Source organism: Protopterus annectens, chromosome 8.part0 (genome assembly GCF_019279795.1).
Source record: "Protopterus annectens isolate FY-2018-M chromosome 8.part0, PAN1.0, whole genome shotgun sequence".
NCBI classification, from domain to species: Eukaryota; Metazoa; Chordata; order Ceratodontiformes; family Protopteridae; genus Protopterus; species Protopterus annectens.
Window position 1 is genome coordinate 1,092,816,811 of NC_056741.1, and position 18,300 is coordinate 1,092,835,110.

General features: G+C 39.9%; 1 protein-coding gene across 2 annotated transcripts in view; it reads right to left on the reverse strand.

The window, feature by feature from the left end:
* Nucleotides 1–1,022: 1,022 nt before the first annotated feature.
* The window catches only part of LOC122809241 (interferon-inducible GTPase 5-like), a 112,055-nt gene continuing 94,777 nt past the window's right edge, over nt 1,023–18,300 (reverse strand). For both annotated transcript variants that reach the window (XM_044080558.1, XM_044080559.1), the window contains exon 2: nt 1,023–2,622. In XM_044080558.1, the coding sequence (XP_043936493.1) occupies nt 1,386–2,621 (1,236 nt within the window). In that variant the 5' untranslated portion in view covers nt 2,622 and the 3' untranslated portion in view covers nt 1,023–1,385. The remainder of the gene's footprint in view (nt 2,623–18,300) is intronic.

Consider the following 18,300-nt stretch of genomic DNA (forward strand, 5'->3'; position numbering starts at 1 on the left):
GATAGCATCAAGCTATTAAACTTTTCTTTGCTATTATAGTGCAAGGACCAAAACAGTGGGGTGTTCTTGGGGAATGGAATATTCTGCTCAGCAAATTTTAGTGATGACCATAATCAGTGTAGTATACTGTTGTGCCTTGTGTACTTAGTAAGTGTACAGGAATATGATTTCTCAGAGCTATACGTTACTTAGTGGGGTGCAGTGCATCTGTGAATATCATGTACATATTTTCAGAGTGGTAGTGCTAGACGTTTATCTACCCATGTAAATAAGCTCTGTTTAAAACAGCATGTGCTTATACTGTGTCGTACATTAACTGCCCCTGCAGTCACGGGCTAGGCTCTTTGTTGAAATCAACTGTTCTGTTTGAACACAACATACAGGTTTTCTAATGCATTATGTTTGGGAAGCATATACATTCAGGATGTCCATCTTGATATCTGTAAAAAAAAAAATAGGGTCCCTTGTCTTATTTTTCAATGTTTAAAAAAACTGTCTGGAATTTTACAGATAAGCCATGTCAACAACAGTGAATCTGTGCCTCCATTTATTATTATTATTATCTGCATAAGACATTTGTGCCTTTACTAAATTTCTGATTTTCAGGTACTACCGGTTTACTAATGAGTACGTTTCTGAAAGAGAATTATGCATAACAAGCTCAGTACCTTCTGTATATAGGAAAAGTGACATGAAATTCACAAGGTTAACTAGGCTGCTCTTGTAGTTACCAAACTGCAAAAACAGCCTTAAATTTTGTGGTAGTTTTCCTTCCAGACAGTGCTCATTAATGGCATCTGAGCTACATCTGCCTGATGTCATTATATTAGCATTGTGACTAGTAACAGTTTGCCATAATCATTCTTTCTAGTTGCATCAAACTCTGTAATTCATTGCAAATGATGGAAGAAACATGTTCAATTATGATAAAGCTGAAAAACAGACTACTTTTCAGACTAGATATCTAAATTAGCATGTGTGCTATGATCCTAACTGAAAACTCAAGAAAACACTCGCTGAGGCATATTTATTTCTGAAAATGGTCTCATTCCCAGAATCAGTGTACAGATTTTAATTTTATTTTTTCTATTCATTCTGAAATATATCCTAAAACACCCAAGCGCCATACTGTGGTCATTACAGAAATGGCACCACAAGAAGAATAGAGAAAGTTACACTGTTTAAAAGGACTTGAGTCTGTAGTTTGTACCACTTTTCAGAGAAGATCTTTCCTTTTTTTCTCTTTGGTATACATTTTTATATGTTGGAAATTTCCAGAAAAGATGTTTTGATAGCTTTGAACTTAGCCTTGCAATTATTTACTGAAGAATTCATATCTTTCCAGTTTTTATTTTAATCTAAATCAAATTCAGCTGTTAGATTGCTCAAGTAATATTCACTAGCCGATTAAAGGATCCACTTAACCTTTCAGGTTTGAGTGCAGTCAGTATAACATGTTCGGCATCCACTAAGAGGTCATTCAATATTTCATTTAAGGCTTTGTGGGTGGCATAGAATGACATGCTGCCAGCAATTGCAGGCCCAACGACTGGCATGAGTTGGGTCACAAATTCTTCACCCAGCAGCAGTGTGGCTTCAGCTCTTGTAAGCAGAAGCTCCTTTATCTCATGTGCGGAGGATGCTTTGGCTTCAGGGCATTTTATCATAGCTTTAAGTGTGTGGAGTGGTTTACTATACATCTGGGACAATCTACTCAACGAGGCATCATCGAGACCCAGTTGTGTACAATAAATCTGAACTTCCCTAACAAGGATATTAATGTCAACAACAACTGAAAGTCCAGAGGTTGGTAAGGTGGCAACAGCACTAGACAGGAAACACAGGTGGTGCAGTCGTGTTTTCAGAAGTTTCTTTTTGCCTTCCAGAGAACTGAGAGTGACTACAGGTAGTGCCAAAAGAAGAACATACTGTTTATTGCCTGGAAGTTCTTGTAAAAGTGCATTACAAAAAACAGGAAAGTCAAATTTCTCCAGCTGAAATGAAGACAGCAAAAACACTGTTGGTAAATAAATACCAACTTTTTGCAGGCTACCGATGCAGTTATTTCTAATTTCCTGAAGAACTTTCCATTCATTATAGTCATATTGTCTGTAAGCCTTGGCTACAAGTAAATCAGCATCAACCTTAGAACGCACAAAACAAAAACTTCGACCCCTTTTCTTGATCTCCATAGCTAGGTTGGCATGGTGGATGTTGAAGACATTTGAGGACATGATGATAAAGAGGTCATAGTAGTGAAAACGAATCTTTCTCAGGTAGCTCACTGCTGCAAAATTAGGTGACCCAATGCCTGGAAGATCCCAAAATTTAACGTTATTGAATTTTGGATGGCAGTATGCACTTGGTAGTTTATTCGTCTCTGATGTTCTGAGGTTAGTACAGATATCCTCTTCCTTGCCAAGCTGCAGAATGGAGTTAATAAATACAGATTTTCCAACAGTGGGTTCACCTATGACTGCAATATCAAGCTTTGTTTTAGACATTTCATCAAGTTTGTGTTTCAGTAAAGTCATGACTGCAGGCACTCCTCCAGCTTCAAAGGCTCGTCGTATGTCTCTGATGTCTTCATGACTGATTGATGCTTCTTCTGTCTCTGACATCCTGCAAAAACAAACAAAAAATACTTATTAAGAAATTTGTTATAACTCACTATTAAAATTTTATAGATTAAGAACAATGGAAATTTGCATATATATATTTTTGCATATATGTAGGAAGTGTCTCAACGAAAAAGTAAATTTTAGAAATTATACGCAATGTTTCCTTGCCTACCTGAAAAGCTAAGCTTGTCATGGCCTAATTTAAAAAGCATATGATATCCTTCCCAGCACCTTTATATAACAGTATATTTCATTTGCAGCTCTATTTTTGCTGATGAAGTTAAAATTTATTATGTAAAAACAAATTTTCTGTCTCTCGTGTCGCTATTATTACACACCATTAAAATTAAAATATATGGTGCAGTACAGGGGAACTTAAAATGAAGAGCAATAAAAGCACAATGCAGCAGATGGCAGCACTGAGCTGGATCGTGTGCAGTATGTGGGGGATGGAGGCTAGGCCTTGCATTCATTTCCAAAACATTTTGGGTAATTGCTGTGAAGCTTGAACAGAAAGTAACATAATGGCTGATATTATTTTACTCTTGCTAAGCAGTGCTTTTGCTGTTTAGTGAGTGTAAAGTAAAAAACAGAAGGAAAGAACATTTAAAAATGTGTGTGTGTATTTATGTCTGCGTGACTGTATGAATGTGAGCAAGATCAATTGATCCGTTATTTTACACTCGCTAAGCAGAGGTTTTGCTGTTTAGTGAGTGTAAAAGTAATTGAAACATAAGTGTGTGTACGTATGTGTGTTTCTGTTTCTGTCTGCGTGTGTGAATGTATGTGTACTTGCATGCATGAAAGTGGAAGTGTGTGTGTGAGTTTGAGAGACCAGTGTGAAGAGCGAGCACAATCGACCACTGGCAGCAACAGCTGAGGTTTGCATACCTCTTGACCTGTTAGCTCAAGATATCGCCATAAAGCCTAAAGTAAAGAGGGAACCAAGGCTCAAAACAAGGGAAGAATTTAAACATTGCTATTATAAAATCTCAAAGTTTTTGTAATGATAGGGTTTGTGTGAGTATGCATTTCTGAAGTGCAAATGTGTGTGTACATAAAGCCTAAAGTAAAGGGTGACCCAAGGCTCAAAACAAGGGAAGAATTTAAATATTGCTATTATAAAATCTCAAAGTTTCTGTAATGATAGGGTTTGTGTGAGTATGCATTTCTGAAGTGCAAATGTGTGTGTGTGTGTGTGTGTGTGTGTGTGTGTGTGTGTGTGTGTGTGTGTGTGTGTGTATGTGTGTGTGTGTGTGAGTGAGACAGTGATCACTAGCAGCAGCAGTAAAGAGGTTTGCATACCTCTCAACATCTTAGCTCAAGAAATCTGGATAAAGCCTAAAATAATGGAGCAACAAAGGCTCAAAAATAAGAACAGATTTTAAATATTGTTCTTATAAAATTATAAAGTTGCTTGAATAACAGGATTTGCATTAGCATGAATTTTCTGAAGGAAATAAAGTCTGAAACTCAAATGTATGTCACTATTTAGTGACTTCAATCCCCAAAGACTGGCAGTAAACTACACATTGTAGGAGTAAGGGACTAAAAGATGAAGTAAATATATGGATTTTTTAGATTTGTTATATTTTGGATGGAAAATACAACACAATTTGCATATACTACAGCAAGTATGAAACATTAGGCAGAGGAACTAATAAAAAAAAGTAACACACAATAATTTTACAGGCAGCCCATTCTCTAAGCGATAATGCCCTCCAGTGGGTGGATTACTGTATAAATAACGCCCTTCCAGGGTGAGCGTTATTTACACAGTGGCACACACCCTGTTGGCATTATTGCTTGCATAGGATTTACCTCTCTAAAATTATTTGTTGTAGTGAAGCTCAGATTCTTTATTCTAAGCTATAATGTGATTTTGCCTTATCATTTTGAAATATACTTTCATGATTAGTTACGCATAGCAACCATTATGTAGGAAACAAATTCATACTGAATAAAGCAGTGTGATGTCTTCAGGAGGAGGAATTCCAGAACATGCTGTATTGCTTATCTTATATTACTATAGTAGTACATGCATAAAACCTATGATTAATTAGAAAAAAACGGAAATGAATGTAATAGGTGAAGGGAAAAAACGAAATAAATTCAAATGGTGAAGGACAGTAAAAAACAAACAAAAAAAAAAAAAACAGAAGAGAATGCAGCTATAAGAAAAGAAAAATTTTTAGAACATTTACTGATTTGTTATAAAATGTTACACCTGTATTACTACTGGAGCAGGCAGCGCAGATTGCAGTATATTTGACAGACTATAGACAGTCGCTTAGGTTCAGTTGCAATTTATTTACAGGGTTTAAAATAAAACATGGTGCTCACAATAGAAACAAACATAGTTTGCTCTTGTTCAATATAACTGTCGTACAATAGTGCTTTAACAGTCTACAGCTTTGGTACTCCAGTTTAGGTAAAACTGTATTACAACTCTTAGTAAAGTCTAACACAAATCCCAGGTACTTCATGAGTATCCACAGTTAAGGTTCTGGCATTCCTGGACTTGATCCTCAAGTCGATTCCTTATATTCCCCAGCTCCTTTTGGCCAAGGTTCCCCAAGAGATTTTACATTTGTCATAAAGATCTAGGGGAGGTAAACATCTCTGTCTTTGTATGCTGCAGGCCTTGGCCTTACTTTAAAACAGCACCTCAGCAGCTGATTTAATTTACAGGTTTTATTACTGTTTTTTGCCAATATATATATTTTTTACTGAATATATATATATATATATATATATATATATATATATATATATATATATATATATATATATATATATATATATCTATATATGGGTCTATATTAGATCACCGAGCACTTAAAAAAGCAAACGGTGATTAATCGACCCTATGTAAGCGAAAGCTTACAATTTCGAACTGTCAGAACAGCGATTATTTTCCTAGGGAAAAAAAATCGCTGTTCCAACAACAACAACAACAAAAAAACATACTTTAAACATTACATTAAGTGGGGAGCTTCGCCCCCTCACACCCCCCTACTTAAATATACTAACTCCGAGAACGCACTACAGGGAAAGAATTCGCTTAAAAGCCGCTTCGATATTTTGCCATTTCAGGCTTTTGACTTTGACCAAGACGCATTCGAAAGAATGCATCTTCGGTCTTCTACTAGGGAACCGTATAAATATATATATATATATATATATATATATATATATATATATATATATATATGTGTGTGTGTGTGTGTGTGTGTGTGTGTGTGTGTGTGTGTGTATATATATATATATATATATATATATATATATATATATAGGTTTACTTCAGTTGACCTAAATCTCCTTTGACTGACACCCAAGTGACCTAATTTTCATTTGACCTAAAACTCATTTGACTGACTTCCATTTCACTGACATTTAAGACATAGATTCATAGGTTCATAGGTAGGTACTAGGCTATTAGCCCTAGGGCCTATATAAGCCTAGCCAAAAAGGTACCCTATATTTCACCACCAAGGAAATAATTTTCCTGTGCCCCTGTCAAGCCGAGCCACAGAAGTGATCCCTGGGGTGAATTTCCTAATTCCCATCCAATCATCAAGATTTTTCTTGAAGAGTGCTAATGAGGAGCTCTTTTTGACACAGATAGGTAGTCTGTTCCAGAGTATGGGAAGTCTCTGGGACAGGAATCTATCCCTCCAGCATGTTCTGTTTATTGTGGTGACAAGGTTTAGGTCCCTAGAGCGCAGCTCGGAGGGATTGGGCTTTCTTTAAGTGGAGCATGTCCAACAGCTGTGAGTTTGACATAGCTTTGTATGTTAGGCAGAGATCGCCTCTGAGTAGGAGATATACAATGGAGTAAAGCTGGAGTTTTTTGAGACGGTCTGCATAGGGCACCTGTTTGAGGCCAGTAATCCTCTTTGAGAGGTATTTCTGTGGCCTTTCCAGTTGTTGCAGATGTCTTGTGAGGTACATACCAAAAGGGGCGTTGTACTCTAGAATGGGTCTAATGAGTGATGAGTAGAGGGGAACAATGACCTCTTTTTTTCTGGATGAGAAACCTTTTGTGATGAGGTGAGCCATGTAGAAGGATTTCCTGACCACTGTGGCAATGTGATTATCAAAGGAGAGACTACTGTCCGCCTGTTCCCAAGGTCTCTTATCACACTTTCGGCATTAAGTAGACTACCACTTATATGGTAGCTCATGGGTACAGAGTTTTTACCAAAGGGGATGACAATACACGTTTTGGCATTGAGCTTCAGGCCATGGTTTTGACACCAGGCATCTGTCTCAGTGAGGCCTTTTTGTAGCATGTCCACATCGTTAGGAGTTTCGATTATGGCTCCTAGTTTGCAGTCATCTGCAAACTTTGTTAGCCAAAGACCTTCTGTGCTAACCTGTACTTCAGAGAAGTAGATACCAAACAGGAGAGGACCCAGGATTGAACCCTGTGGTACTCCACTTGTTACTGGTCTGAAGTCGGATTTGGAGTCTGCTACTTTCACAGTGTGGGTTCTGTCTGACATAGGGATTTATACCTAGTTTAGTGAGCTTATCTATAATTCCAGAGTGGGGGATAGTTTCAAAAGCCTTGGCGAGATCTAGATAAGCTGTGTGAACCACCTTACCCTCATCTATGGCTTTGGTGACTGCTTCAAAGAAGTCAATCAGGTTTAGGAGACATGATCTGCCTTTTACAAACACGAACTGGGTAGGGTCCAGAGTTTGGTGATTACCAATGTCTTTGTTTATGAGTTCCATGATGATATGTTCCATGGCCTTGCAGACCAGGCTTGTCAGGCTAATGGGGCGATAGTTCCTGGGGTCCGTCGTGGCTCCCCCTTTGTTGAGTGGGATAACCATCACGGTGTGCCATTCAGTGGGCACAAAGCCTGAGGTGAGGCTATGATTGAACATGGTACTTAGGTAGGGGTGCCAGTTCATTCTGTAGTTCATGTAGAATACAGCCTGGGATATTGTCAGGTCCCATGGATGCTGTGTTCTTGGCTTTGGAGAGGGTGTTTTTTACCTGTGCAGCCATGATTACAGGAACTTTGCATTCTTCCGGTATAGAGATGGGCCCTGTAGGGGGTGAGAGGGGGGTAAAGTTAGCACTGAACCTATCAGCCAGGATGTTGGCAATATCAGTTGGTTCTGTATATTTAGTGCCATTGTGCTATAACTCAGAGGAGATGTGAGTGTTGCCATTGATATCCTTGACATAGTTATAGAATGCTTTGTGGTTGTCTTTAGAGTCAGTGGCAATTTTGTTTTCGGAGTGCTGTGGTGGTGGTGCTGTGGTAGCATTGTCGCCTCACAGCAAGACGTTATCCTGTTCGATTCTCAGCTAAAGCGTCTTCTGTGTGGAGACATGCGTGAATGGGCGTACCTTCGTTGAAGGTTGTGCATCAGGCCTGGCAAGTCGGTACATAGAAATCTACTGCCAATCATTAGCGGACCGGAGTTCCGCTGTGGTGAGCCCTAACTGGGAAAAGCCGAAACATACAACAACAACAACAACAATAACAACTAGCTTTGGAGGATTTTATGAGGAATCTCAGCTTCTTACTGAGGTTGACCAGGGAGTTCCTCCAGTCATAGGATTTTACTCTTTTTTGCAACAGTTTCTTTCTTCTGTTGTACAGTTTGTTTATAGCAGAGGACCACTAGATTGGCTTCCTTTTTTTGGAGGATAGCATCTTGGTTCTATTAGGGATAGCATGATCCATGCACTCGTGTAAGTGCTTATAAAGTGCATTTGTGTAGGATTCAGCAGTCATACCTCTATTGTCCGTCTGCATGGGTGTCATGAAGTTTGCCACTTCTGTCTTAAGAAGTGTGAAGTTGGCTTTGGAGAAGTTTCTTACGGTGGTTTCCCTAATTGGGGGTGGGGGCGGGATGTGGATGTCTAGAGTGATTAGCTTGTGGTCGGATCTGACCAACGAGGAACTGAACTCTGGTGTTGAACACCGGTTGCCCATGTTGATAATGACCAGGCTATAAAGACCATAAAGACCAACATAGACTTGTTGTGGTTTTCCTTAACCTGTCACTTGCTTGTGATGAAAAGAATTTGTGCAACTTATAGTGCTGACTGTTAGAATTCCGATAGTCATGTAGAAAGTGGTGTTGTAGTGCTTCTAAATGTGGGTTTTTCTATTTACATTTTTATGGGAAGTATCTAAAGTAATTTGGTGAATGTTTTGTGCATTCCCAGCAGTAGTGGCAGTGTGTAGAATACTGTACTGTAAGTTGAAGGTATATACTCTTTTCCCTACTGTAGTGTGATCCTGGAGTTAGTATATAAAATTAGGGGTGTGTGGATGGCACAGCGCCCCACTTTGGGTGGTGTGGGGGCATAGCCCCCCACCTAGTTTGGTTGTACATTGTCCCATTTCTGTTAAGAGGGTTAGTAAGTAGTTTTTAAGTTCTGGAAAGGGTTAGTTATTGGTGTTCTAAGTGTGCTTGTCTATGGTTTAAGATTTAGTATGTTGAAATTCTGCATTGTAAGCTGTCGGTGAAATGGGAGTCAATCAAATGAGTTTTAGGTCAGTTGGGTGTTGGTGAAATGGGTGTCAGTCAAATGAGGTTAACTGAAGTAGACCCATATATATATATATATATATATATATATATATATATATATATATATATATATGTGTGTGTGTGTGTGTGTGTGTGTGTGTGTGTGTGCATAATGTATTCATGTATGTGGGAATATTCCGTTATCCCGCTGTACCACGATCTAAGCAACAGTTTGCTTAGTTGTACAATCAACACTATATGTTGATGTACAACTAAATCTACATGTAAACTGCATGTAGTTTTCTTTCTTTTTTTTTTTTTTTTTTTTTTGCGAAAGTGCATTTTTGACAAAATGCACTTTTGCAAAAGTGAATGCACCGAAGTACGTTTCACTTAAACATACTTTTGATGTTCAGACCAGGAGCAATATATACACACGCACATACACATACTACCAGATAAAAACAAACACACCGCAGCATGTCAAACCCACCCAAGTGGGGGACTTTGTCCCTTCCAGCCCCTCCCAACTAAATATAGCAACTTCAAATGGCACTATAGTGGAGAAAAGGACAAATTTCCCCATAGTGGCCAAGTGTCTCCTTTCCTGGAGTAAAACTCCTGTGATTTCATGTTGTTGTGAACTTCGGTGAAGTGGGTTTTCGATAATTACTGGTAGACCCATATATATATATATATATATATATATATATATATATATATATATATATATATATATATATTCATAATAATTCATATATATAGGTTCATAAATAAGTACGGAGCTAACTGCCCTTGTGGGTCATTTTAAGGCTAGCCATTTTCTCTTTTTGTGCTCAAATGTTGTTAAAGATTGGCTTTACCCATCCCATTGTCCATAATTATATATTACCCCTAATTAGAATAATTGAGATCATACCATAGATAATTTGAGTGGACCCATGCATGGGCTAAAGCATTTTTGAGCTGCCTCTGTCCATTAATAGTACAGGGGGCAGTCCTGGGATAAAAGTTATGTTTCCCATGCATAGACCCAAGTTGCCCTTGAATGTTGACAGGGTTGAAATCTGATTTATGTGGATGTCAATCTGGCGCATAGCAGCGGTATCCTCTATGAGATATACCTGTCCCTCCAAACAGTTCTCTTGATGTAGCAGAAAAAGTTTAAATCCTTAGATTGAGTATTTCTTATGCCATTTGACTTGCTGAGGTGCAATAAATACATCATTATTGGGTTGCAGGATACCTTGTATGCCAGACTCAGGTCACTGCTTAGCAATCTGTAGGATACCGAGTACCAAGTATAGTGACTGGACACTGAGTATAGTGTCAGGACTTTACGTCAGTCCATGTAGGACATGTTGTTTAGGCACTATATCCTTTTAGCAAGGTATATGTTGTGGGCATTCCAGTTGTTACATGTGTCTGGACAGATATATGCCAAAGGAGGTATTATATTCAATGATTGTCCTAATGAGAGCTGAGTAAAATGGGACAATGATATTCCTAGATCAAGACACAATCTCTTTTTTATAAGCTGTGCAATATAGGAGTTTCTTACAGCAATAATCACATGTTGATCAAAAGTTAGGTCATTGTCCACATAAATTCCCAAATCCTGAACAACTTGGTTAACTCTTTGTCCTGCAGGATGGCTAAGTCAGTTGGCGATTGAATGACAGCAAGTAGCTGGTATTGGCTTTTACTTCAGAAAATAAATAGGAGAGGTCTCAGTACAGGACTCTGGAGACTCCACTGGTGACTAGTCTCTTTGTGGAGGCAACTTCCTCTATTTTGATTATCTGTGTCCGATCTGTGAGCCAGTTGGCGATCTAGCGGGTGGCATAGGGGTTTATTCCCAGTTTATTTAGCTTTTCTGTTATGCCTGATTGGGGAATTGAGTCACAGGCTTTGGCCAGGTCAAGATATATGGTGTTTACTTCATTGAGTGCTTGGTGACCTTTTCAAAAAAATCCACTACGCTGAATAAGCATGACCTGCACTCAATAAATCCAAATTGAGATAGGTCTAGTGTTTGGTGGCTCCCACTGTCTTGACTGATTAGTTCCATTATAATGCCCCTGCACTGGCCCAGTAATTAAGGAGCCTCAGTCCTCACCACTGGCAACAGTGAAGGATGTACACAATGGGAGGATGACAAGTGCACACACAGTAAAGTACTAAAGTTCAATTTCCCTTAAGAGCAAACAGAGATCATAGTCAGTCTGGGGCTCGTTTCTCCATTTTTCTCCAGATCCCCAATAAGTCTCCCCACTGGCACAGCTATAGAGTTGAGTCCTTAGCCAGGGTTCCAAGCCAAGTCCTTCCAACATTGTCTCTGTCCAATCAGTGCTTCATGTCCCTGCCCAAGTAGCTGCCACACACACACACACACACTTTGAGATTTGATTTATACACAAATACACACCCTGGGAAAGGCTGCAACAGGTTTACTAGCTATGCCCCCTTATGCCTAGACTATAAGGTAGTTATCACTGCCACCAGAGCCCCTTATCAGCAACTTTAAACCCCTTACCAAAGGGTGACCAATCCTACTGTGTAATTTTACTATTATGTATTATCCAAAAGGTAAGTGTGACCAAGATCAAGGCTATTTAGGAGTGGCCTGTACAGTGTCACCAAATACATATACAAGTACCCTAATAGCTTAAATATCTCTAAACAGACCAGCCCCAAAGACAGATTTAAATATATTTAATAATAAATAAAAGAACAAGACAACAGTCAATCAACACAGTAACTACAGAGTTCAGAACCACAGGAAATATTTAAACAACATTGCAGGACAGTCTCAAATAAATACAGAAAACATCTAAAATAATTTTTACTATATTCCTATCTATATCTAAAATAAACTATGCCCTAATAACTTACTTACAGAGCAAGGCAAATGTAGATGAGTGGAAGTTCTTGCTAGGTCCTAGACAAAACACAAAGTGCACACAGTCTCTCTCTGACAGAGTTTTTAAATTACTATCAAACATTACTGCTGGGTCAGCTTGGATGACATCACTTTTTGTTACCTGCCTTCAGTTCCCAGGCTAAACCAGAAACTAATAGAATTTTAACATCTCTGTGTGAGAAATGCATATCTCTCAGATCTTTACTCAGAACTGTATAGTTGCTAGGAAGTCATAAGCAATAAAACACTTTACATTTTAAACCTAGTAATTGTTTGTTTTTTTGGCTTTTCCCGGTTAGGGGTCGCCACAGCGGAACTCTGGTCCTCTAATGATTGGCAGTAGATTTTTATGGTGCCAAGTTACCAGCCCGACGCTCAACCTTCAATGAAGGCACGCCCATTCATGCAATGGAAAACCTTCTAGGTCTAGACAGTGTATCTGCTTGCTGCATTAAAGCTAACTTTTATAGCACATCGTAAAGCACTTAATTTCAGCTTATGTTCCTGAAGTTTTGTAAGTTAATCTTTACATGTTCCAGCAGAATATGCTGTAGTTACATTCTTGAAGCTCAGTACATAACATACAGTTTTGTATAAATTATAGCAATATTCACAAATGACATATAATTATTTACAAAATTCCAGCTAGCTGGGCTGGCAGCATTTCGGTTTGTCACATCCACAATAAGTCTTTCTATGGCTTTGCATATGAGGCCGGTCAGACTTATGCATCTGTAATTGCTTTTGTCTGTGGAAGGTCTTCCCTTCTGCAAGGAAATGACTGTAGCTGTTCTCCATTACTTGGTACAATTCCTGTATGGAGGCTGAGACTGAACCGATGTAGGGATATGGCTAAATCTTGTTTCATGCTATGTAAGATGTATCCAAAGATATTGTCAGGACTCATTGATGCAGGATTTTTAATTTTTGATAGCACCTTTAGACTTGTGTGATAGCTTCAGGCTAGTTTCAGATATATCTTGCGGGACAGATGAAGGAGAGAAAAGGGGAAGGTTAGATCTTAATTTATCTGCCAGAAGGTTCACTATATCTTCAGCTTCAGTGTATGTAACATTGTTCACAATCAGCTCAGTGGATTGCTGTTTTGTATGTTTGAGATTTTGAATATAACTAAAAAATGTCTTGTGATTGTTTTTGGCTTGGGTAGCTATTTTAGCCTCAAACTTTGCTTTGGTGGATTGTATTGAGCTCCTGAGTTGTTTGTTTATTTCAGTGGCAAGGGTTCTAACGTTCTGGGAATTTCTCTTCTTACTTTTGGTCAAATTTATTTTCCTTTTATCATAAAGTTTGCTGATATTATGGTTCCACCATGTAGGGTTATTCTGGGGTTTGCCCTGCACTTATTCCTGTGGGGTACCGTTGCATCTATACATCTGTTTACTTGCTGGTATAGATTGATGGTGTACATTTCTGATTATTCAGTGGAGTTAACTGGGTTCGGTGGAGATTTGAAACTTGCCAATGTATTGCTTATGAGTAGGTAGGTTGATTTAAAGAATTTCCTAAAGATACCTTAGGTGGAAGAGATCTCTGGTTTTAATTTTATTTCAAAGGAGACTGTGTTATGGTCATACCAAACAAGTGGTGAAGATATGCAAGAGATGGTGCAAGATGCTCCCATGTTAGTAATGACAAGATCCAATATGTTATTCCCCTTAGTGGGTACCCTGACAAATTGCTCCAGGGCATTTATATTGACAGAGTCAAGAAATCTCTGTGCCTATGCACTAGTGGTGGTGTAAGTTTCCCAGTCTATAGTTAGATAGTTTAGAAAACTTAAAAAAATGGTATTGGGTTTAAATTTTAGGGATTCTCAGTCCTGTAGATAGGCATTGTGGCTTTCTTATGTCACAAAGGGAGTTCTATAACAGGATAATATATGGTACGGGACCTTTCTGATGGTTATTTGGACATGAAGAAGCCCTAGTGCATCATGCTCCTTTACAAGTCTTGATCTGAGTCTCTTCTGAATGTAGACTGAGAAACCTCCACCTTTTGTCTCCTCCTACACAGTAGCTGGTCTAAATGTTTGTGTCTGTGTGTATGTATGGGTGTCTCTATGTATGTATGTATGTATCATTACACAATTACCAATTATGAAAATTATGTATGCATCATTATGAAATTACCAATTATGAAAATTATGTACTACCGAAAAAGTACAGTTTGTACCTACCATAAATGTAGATGTTCGAGTGCTAATACAGCTGCAGTAATCACAGATGGGTTCTCTGCCGTCATGCGGGTCCTCGGTCGGCCGAATTCCAAAGTCTAGGTCCGGCGTCGGTTGTTGTCGCCATCTTTCCTGACGTCAGTGTGACAGGGGTATATAAGACACAGCCGACGCCATTTTCTTCAGTCTTTCTTGCCCCAGATGTCAGGTGCCCCCAGAAGGAAGGCAATACATAATTTATATCTAATAATGCAATGCAATATAATCAAAAAACAGTAGTTGCAAGCAAATACACCATAGAAGGATAACCCAATCAGGTTGTATGAGGAGGTGTTAGCCACTAGGCCTGTACCAAGAGGGGAAGGAGGGAGGGAAACCTGGACTGCAGCTGTATTAGCACTCGAACATCTACATTTATGGTAGGTACAAAACTGTGCTATGTTCATCGTGGTAGGTACAAAACTGTACTATGTTCATCGTGCATACAGCTGCAGTCATTACAGATGGGTAGAATCCCAAAGCTACGCACAGGGTGGTAGGCACTAGGTGGAACTGGGAGGAGCCAGAATGCCCTGCAACACAGCAGTGGCAAAGCCTGCTCTAGTTTTGGAGTATAAAGGTAGGTGGTAGTGTTTAGTGAAGGTATGCACAGAACTCCAAGTGGCTGCCTCCAAAATATCTTTGGTAGGAACTCCTCTGAGGAAGGCTGCAGAGGTAGCTGTGACCCTTGTGGAGTGGGATCTGATGCCTGCAGGTACAGATTTACCATGAAAGGAGTAACAAAAATGTATGCAGTGGCCTATCCATTCTGAAATTGTCTGTTTGGAAATTGACTTCCCTTGAGCCCCTACAGCATAGGACACAAAGAGTTGTTCTGATTTTCTGAAAGGCTTTGTTCTGTCCAAATAGTAACGCAGCTGTCTATGGATGTCTAAGGAATGTAGCAGCCTTTCCCCTTTGTTTTGAGGGTTGGGGTAAAAGGTAGGTAAGTGTATGGCCTGATTTAAAGCTATCCTGGATACTACCTTAGGCATAAATGACGGGTTGGTTCGTAGGGAAACCCTGTCCTGATGGAAGATGATAAAGGGCTGCACAGCCATGAGGGCTTGTAGTTCCGAGACCCTACGAGCTGAGGTAATAGCCAGAAGGAAAGCTGTTTTCCAGGACAAATATTGCAAATCTGTTGAGGCAGCTGGCTCAAAAGGAGGCAAGGTTAACTTTTCTAGAATGTAATTAAGATCCCAAGCTGGGATTGGTTGTTTCCTTGGAGGCCTTATATTCTTAGCCCCTCTGAGGAACTGTCTTAAGAGTGGATGAGAGAATAAAGGTGGATCAGTGTTGTATTCTGCAGAAATGGCTGAGGCATGGATTTTTATGGAGGAGAATGAAAGTCCACTGTTCAGCAGCTCAGCTAGATACTGTAATATTTGAGACAAATTCAGTTTTCTAGGATCCTGGCCCTTTTTCTCATTCTAAGCGCAAAACCGTTTCCATTTTGCGGAGTAAGCTTTTCTAGTCGATGGCCTTCTGGCCTCCAAAATGACATCCTGCACCTCCTTGGAGAGTAGGGTCTGTTGTGGTGTTAAGGAATCTTCCATGCGGCCAGATTGAGTGTTTTCAGCTGACTGTGAAGAGTTTTGTAGCTGTGCTGAGTCAGAAGAAGAGGCATTAGAGGTAGGGTCCAAGGAGGAGAATGCGTTAGGCTCCTCAGGAGTGGGTACCAGTGTTGTCTTGGCCAGTCTGGAGCAATCAGTATCATCTTTGGTCTGTCTGCTCTTGCTTTCAAAAGCACCTTGGGCAGTAGAGGAAGAGGTGGTAAGGCATAAACTGTCCGTGCTGCCCAACTGAAAGAAAGGGCGTCCACTCTCCAGGCCTTTGGATGAAATGTCCTTGAGCAGAATTTTGTCAATTGATGATTTTTGTGGGAGGCAAAGAGATCTATGTCTGGCCTTCCCCACGCTTGGATTATCTCTGTAAACACTTGAGGATGCAACTTCCATTCGTGTGGGTCTGTCATATTTCTGCTTAGATTGTCTGCCAGCATGTTTTCCATACCTGGCAAGTACTGTGCTTGAAGCTGGATTTGCAACTCCAGAGCCATGTTCTAAAGTGACATGGCCAGCCTGCACAGGGGGTATGAATGTGTTCCTCCTTGTTTGTTTATGTACCACATTACTGTGGTGTTGTCTGTTCTTATCAATAATTGCCCTGGATGCAGAAGGTCCTTGAAAGCTGTAATAGCATTTATCACTGCTAGCATTTCCTTTTGATTGATGTGAAGGTGCTTTTCCTTTTGGGACCATTTGCCCTGAATGCACCGGTCTGTCATGTGCGCCCCCCAGGCATAGTCTGAGGCGTCTGTTGTGATGACTTGATTTGCTTGAGGCTTGCAGAATGGTAGACCTGTGTTTGTTTGGCATGCTTGAGCCCACCATAGAAATTCCTTTTGCAAACATGGAATTAGTGGTATTATTGTTTCCAAACTGTGGCTGTGTTGAGACCATAGGTTTTTTAGGTACCATTGAAGTTTCCTCATATGCAACTTTGCACATGGGATTAGAAGAATGCAAGATGCCATGAATCCCAGAGCCTGCAGGATTTTCCTTGCAGTTAGCCTGGTACAATTTGCTAGTATCTCGAAGTACTGAGTTAGTTGCCCCTGTTTTTCTGGCGTAAGATAGGCCATCTGGGTGTTTGTGTCCAAGTTGGCACCCAGGAAAATTATTTTCTGAGATGGCGTTAGCCTGGATTTCTCTTTGTTGACTGTGTATCCCAGAGAATTCAATAACAGTGTTACATAAGCCAGATGTTCCAGAAGTATGTGTTTGCTGTCCGCTTGGATCAGGCAGTCATCCAAATAAGGGTATATTTGTATCCCTTGAAGTCTGCAGTAGGCAATTACTGATGCCAGGCATTTCGTGAATACTCTGGGCGCAGTAGATAAGCCAAAGGGCAGTGCAGAGAATTGATAGTGAATTGAACCTGCAAGAAATCTGAGGTATCTTCTGCAGCTTTGTCTGATTGGGACATGCAGGTATGCCTCCTTGAGGTCCAATGTTACCAGCCAAGACTCCTTGCCCAGCATGGGAAGAAGCTGCTGTAAGGTGAGCATCTTGAATTTTGGTACGAGTAGAAATGTGTTTAGGATGGATAAGTCCAAAATGGGTCTCCAGTCGGTTCCCTTCCTTGGTACCAGGAATAGTCTGGAATAAAAACCTTGACCTTGTTCGTGAGTAGGTACCTCTTGAATAGCTTTCATGTCCATGAGCTTTAAAACTTGTATTTGAGCCTCTGCCCTTTGATTGTGTGGCAGTTTCGGCATGCCTCTCATTTTTGGAAGAGCGTGAAAATGAAATCTGTAGCCTCTGTTTATAATGTCCAGGATCCATTTGTCTTTTGTGACAATATGCCAATTTTTTGAAAATAATGCCAGCTTTCCTCCTAAGGGTGCTGCCACTTGAGCCTTGCTTGGCATGCAAAGGGGAAAGTCATTGGGTTTGTTTCCTGTATTGCTGTGAAGTATCTTCGCCACCTCTTGGTGTTGGAGATTGCCATTGTCTGCCTCTATACGATCCTTGAGATTGTCCTCTGTCCCTTGTGCGCCTGTATCTACCTCTTTGGGGCCTGTCCGTGGCTGGAAAGGACCAATTTTTTGAAGGCCAATTTCTACTAAAACATGGTGGTTGTACCTGTAGAAAGGCTTTAACAGTTTGCATAGATTTAGCTTTTTCTTCCATTTTCCTTAGTATCTCCTCAGCATTAGCACCAAATAATACATCCTTTTGTAGAGGAGCATCTAGTAATTTAGCTATGACATGATCAGGCAAGGTTTGTTCCCTAAGCCAGGCATGTCTACGTATGACTGATCCTGTAACAGCAGCTCTACTTGAGGCCTCTAAAGCATCATAACCACATTGTAAGGTGTGCTTACCCACTTGTTCTGCACTATGCATCATATCCTGCAACTCCTTCAAATCGGGTTGTTCAGGTTGTGACATTTTATTTTTTAATTGTGATAACAGAAACTGTTGATATTTAAGCATATGGAATTGACA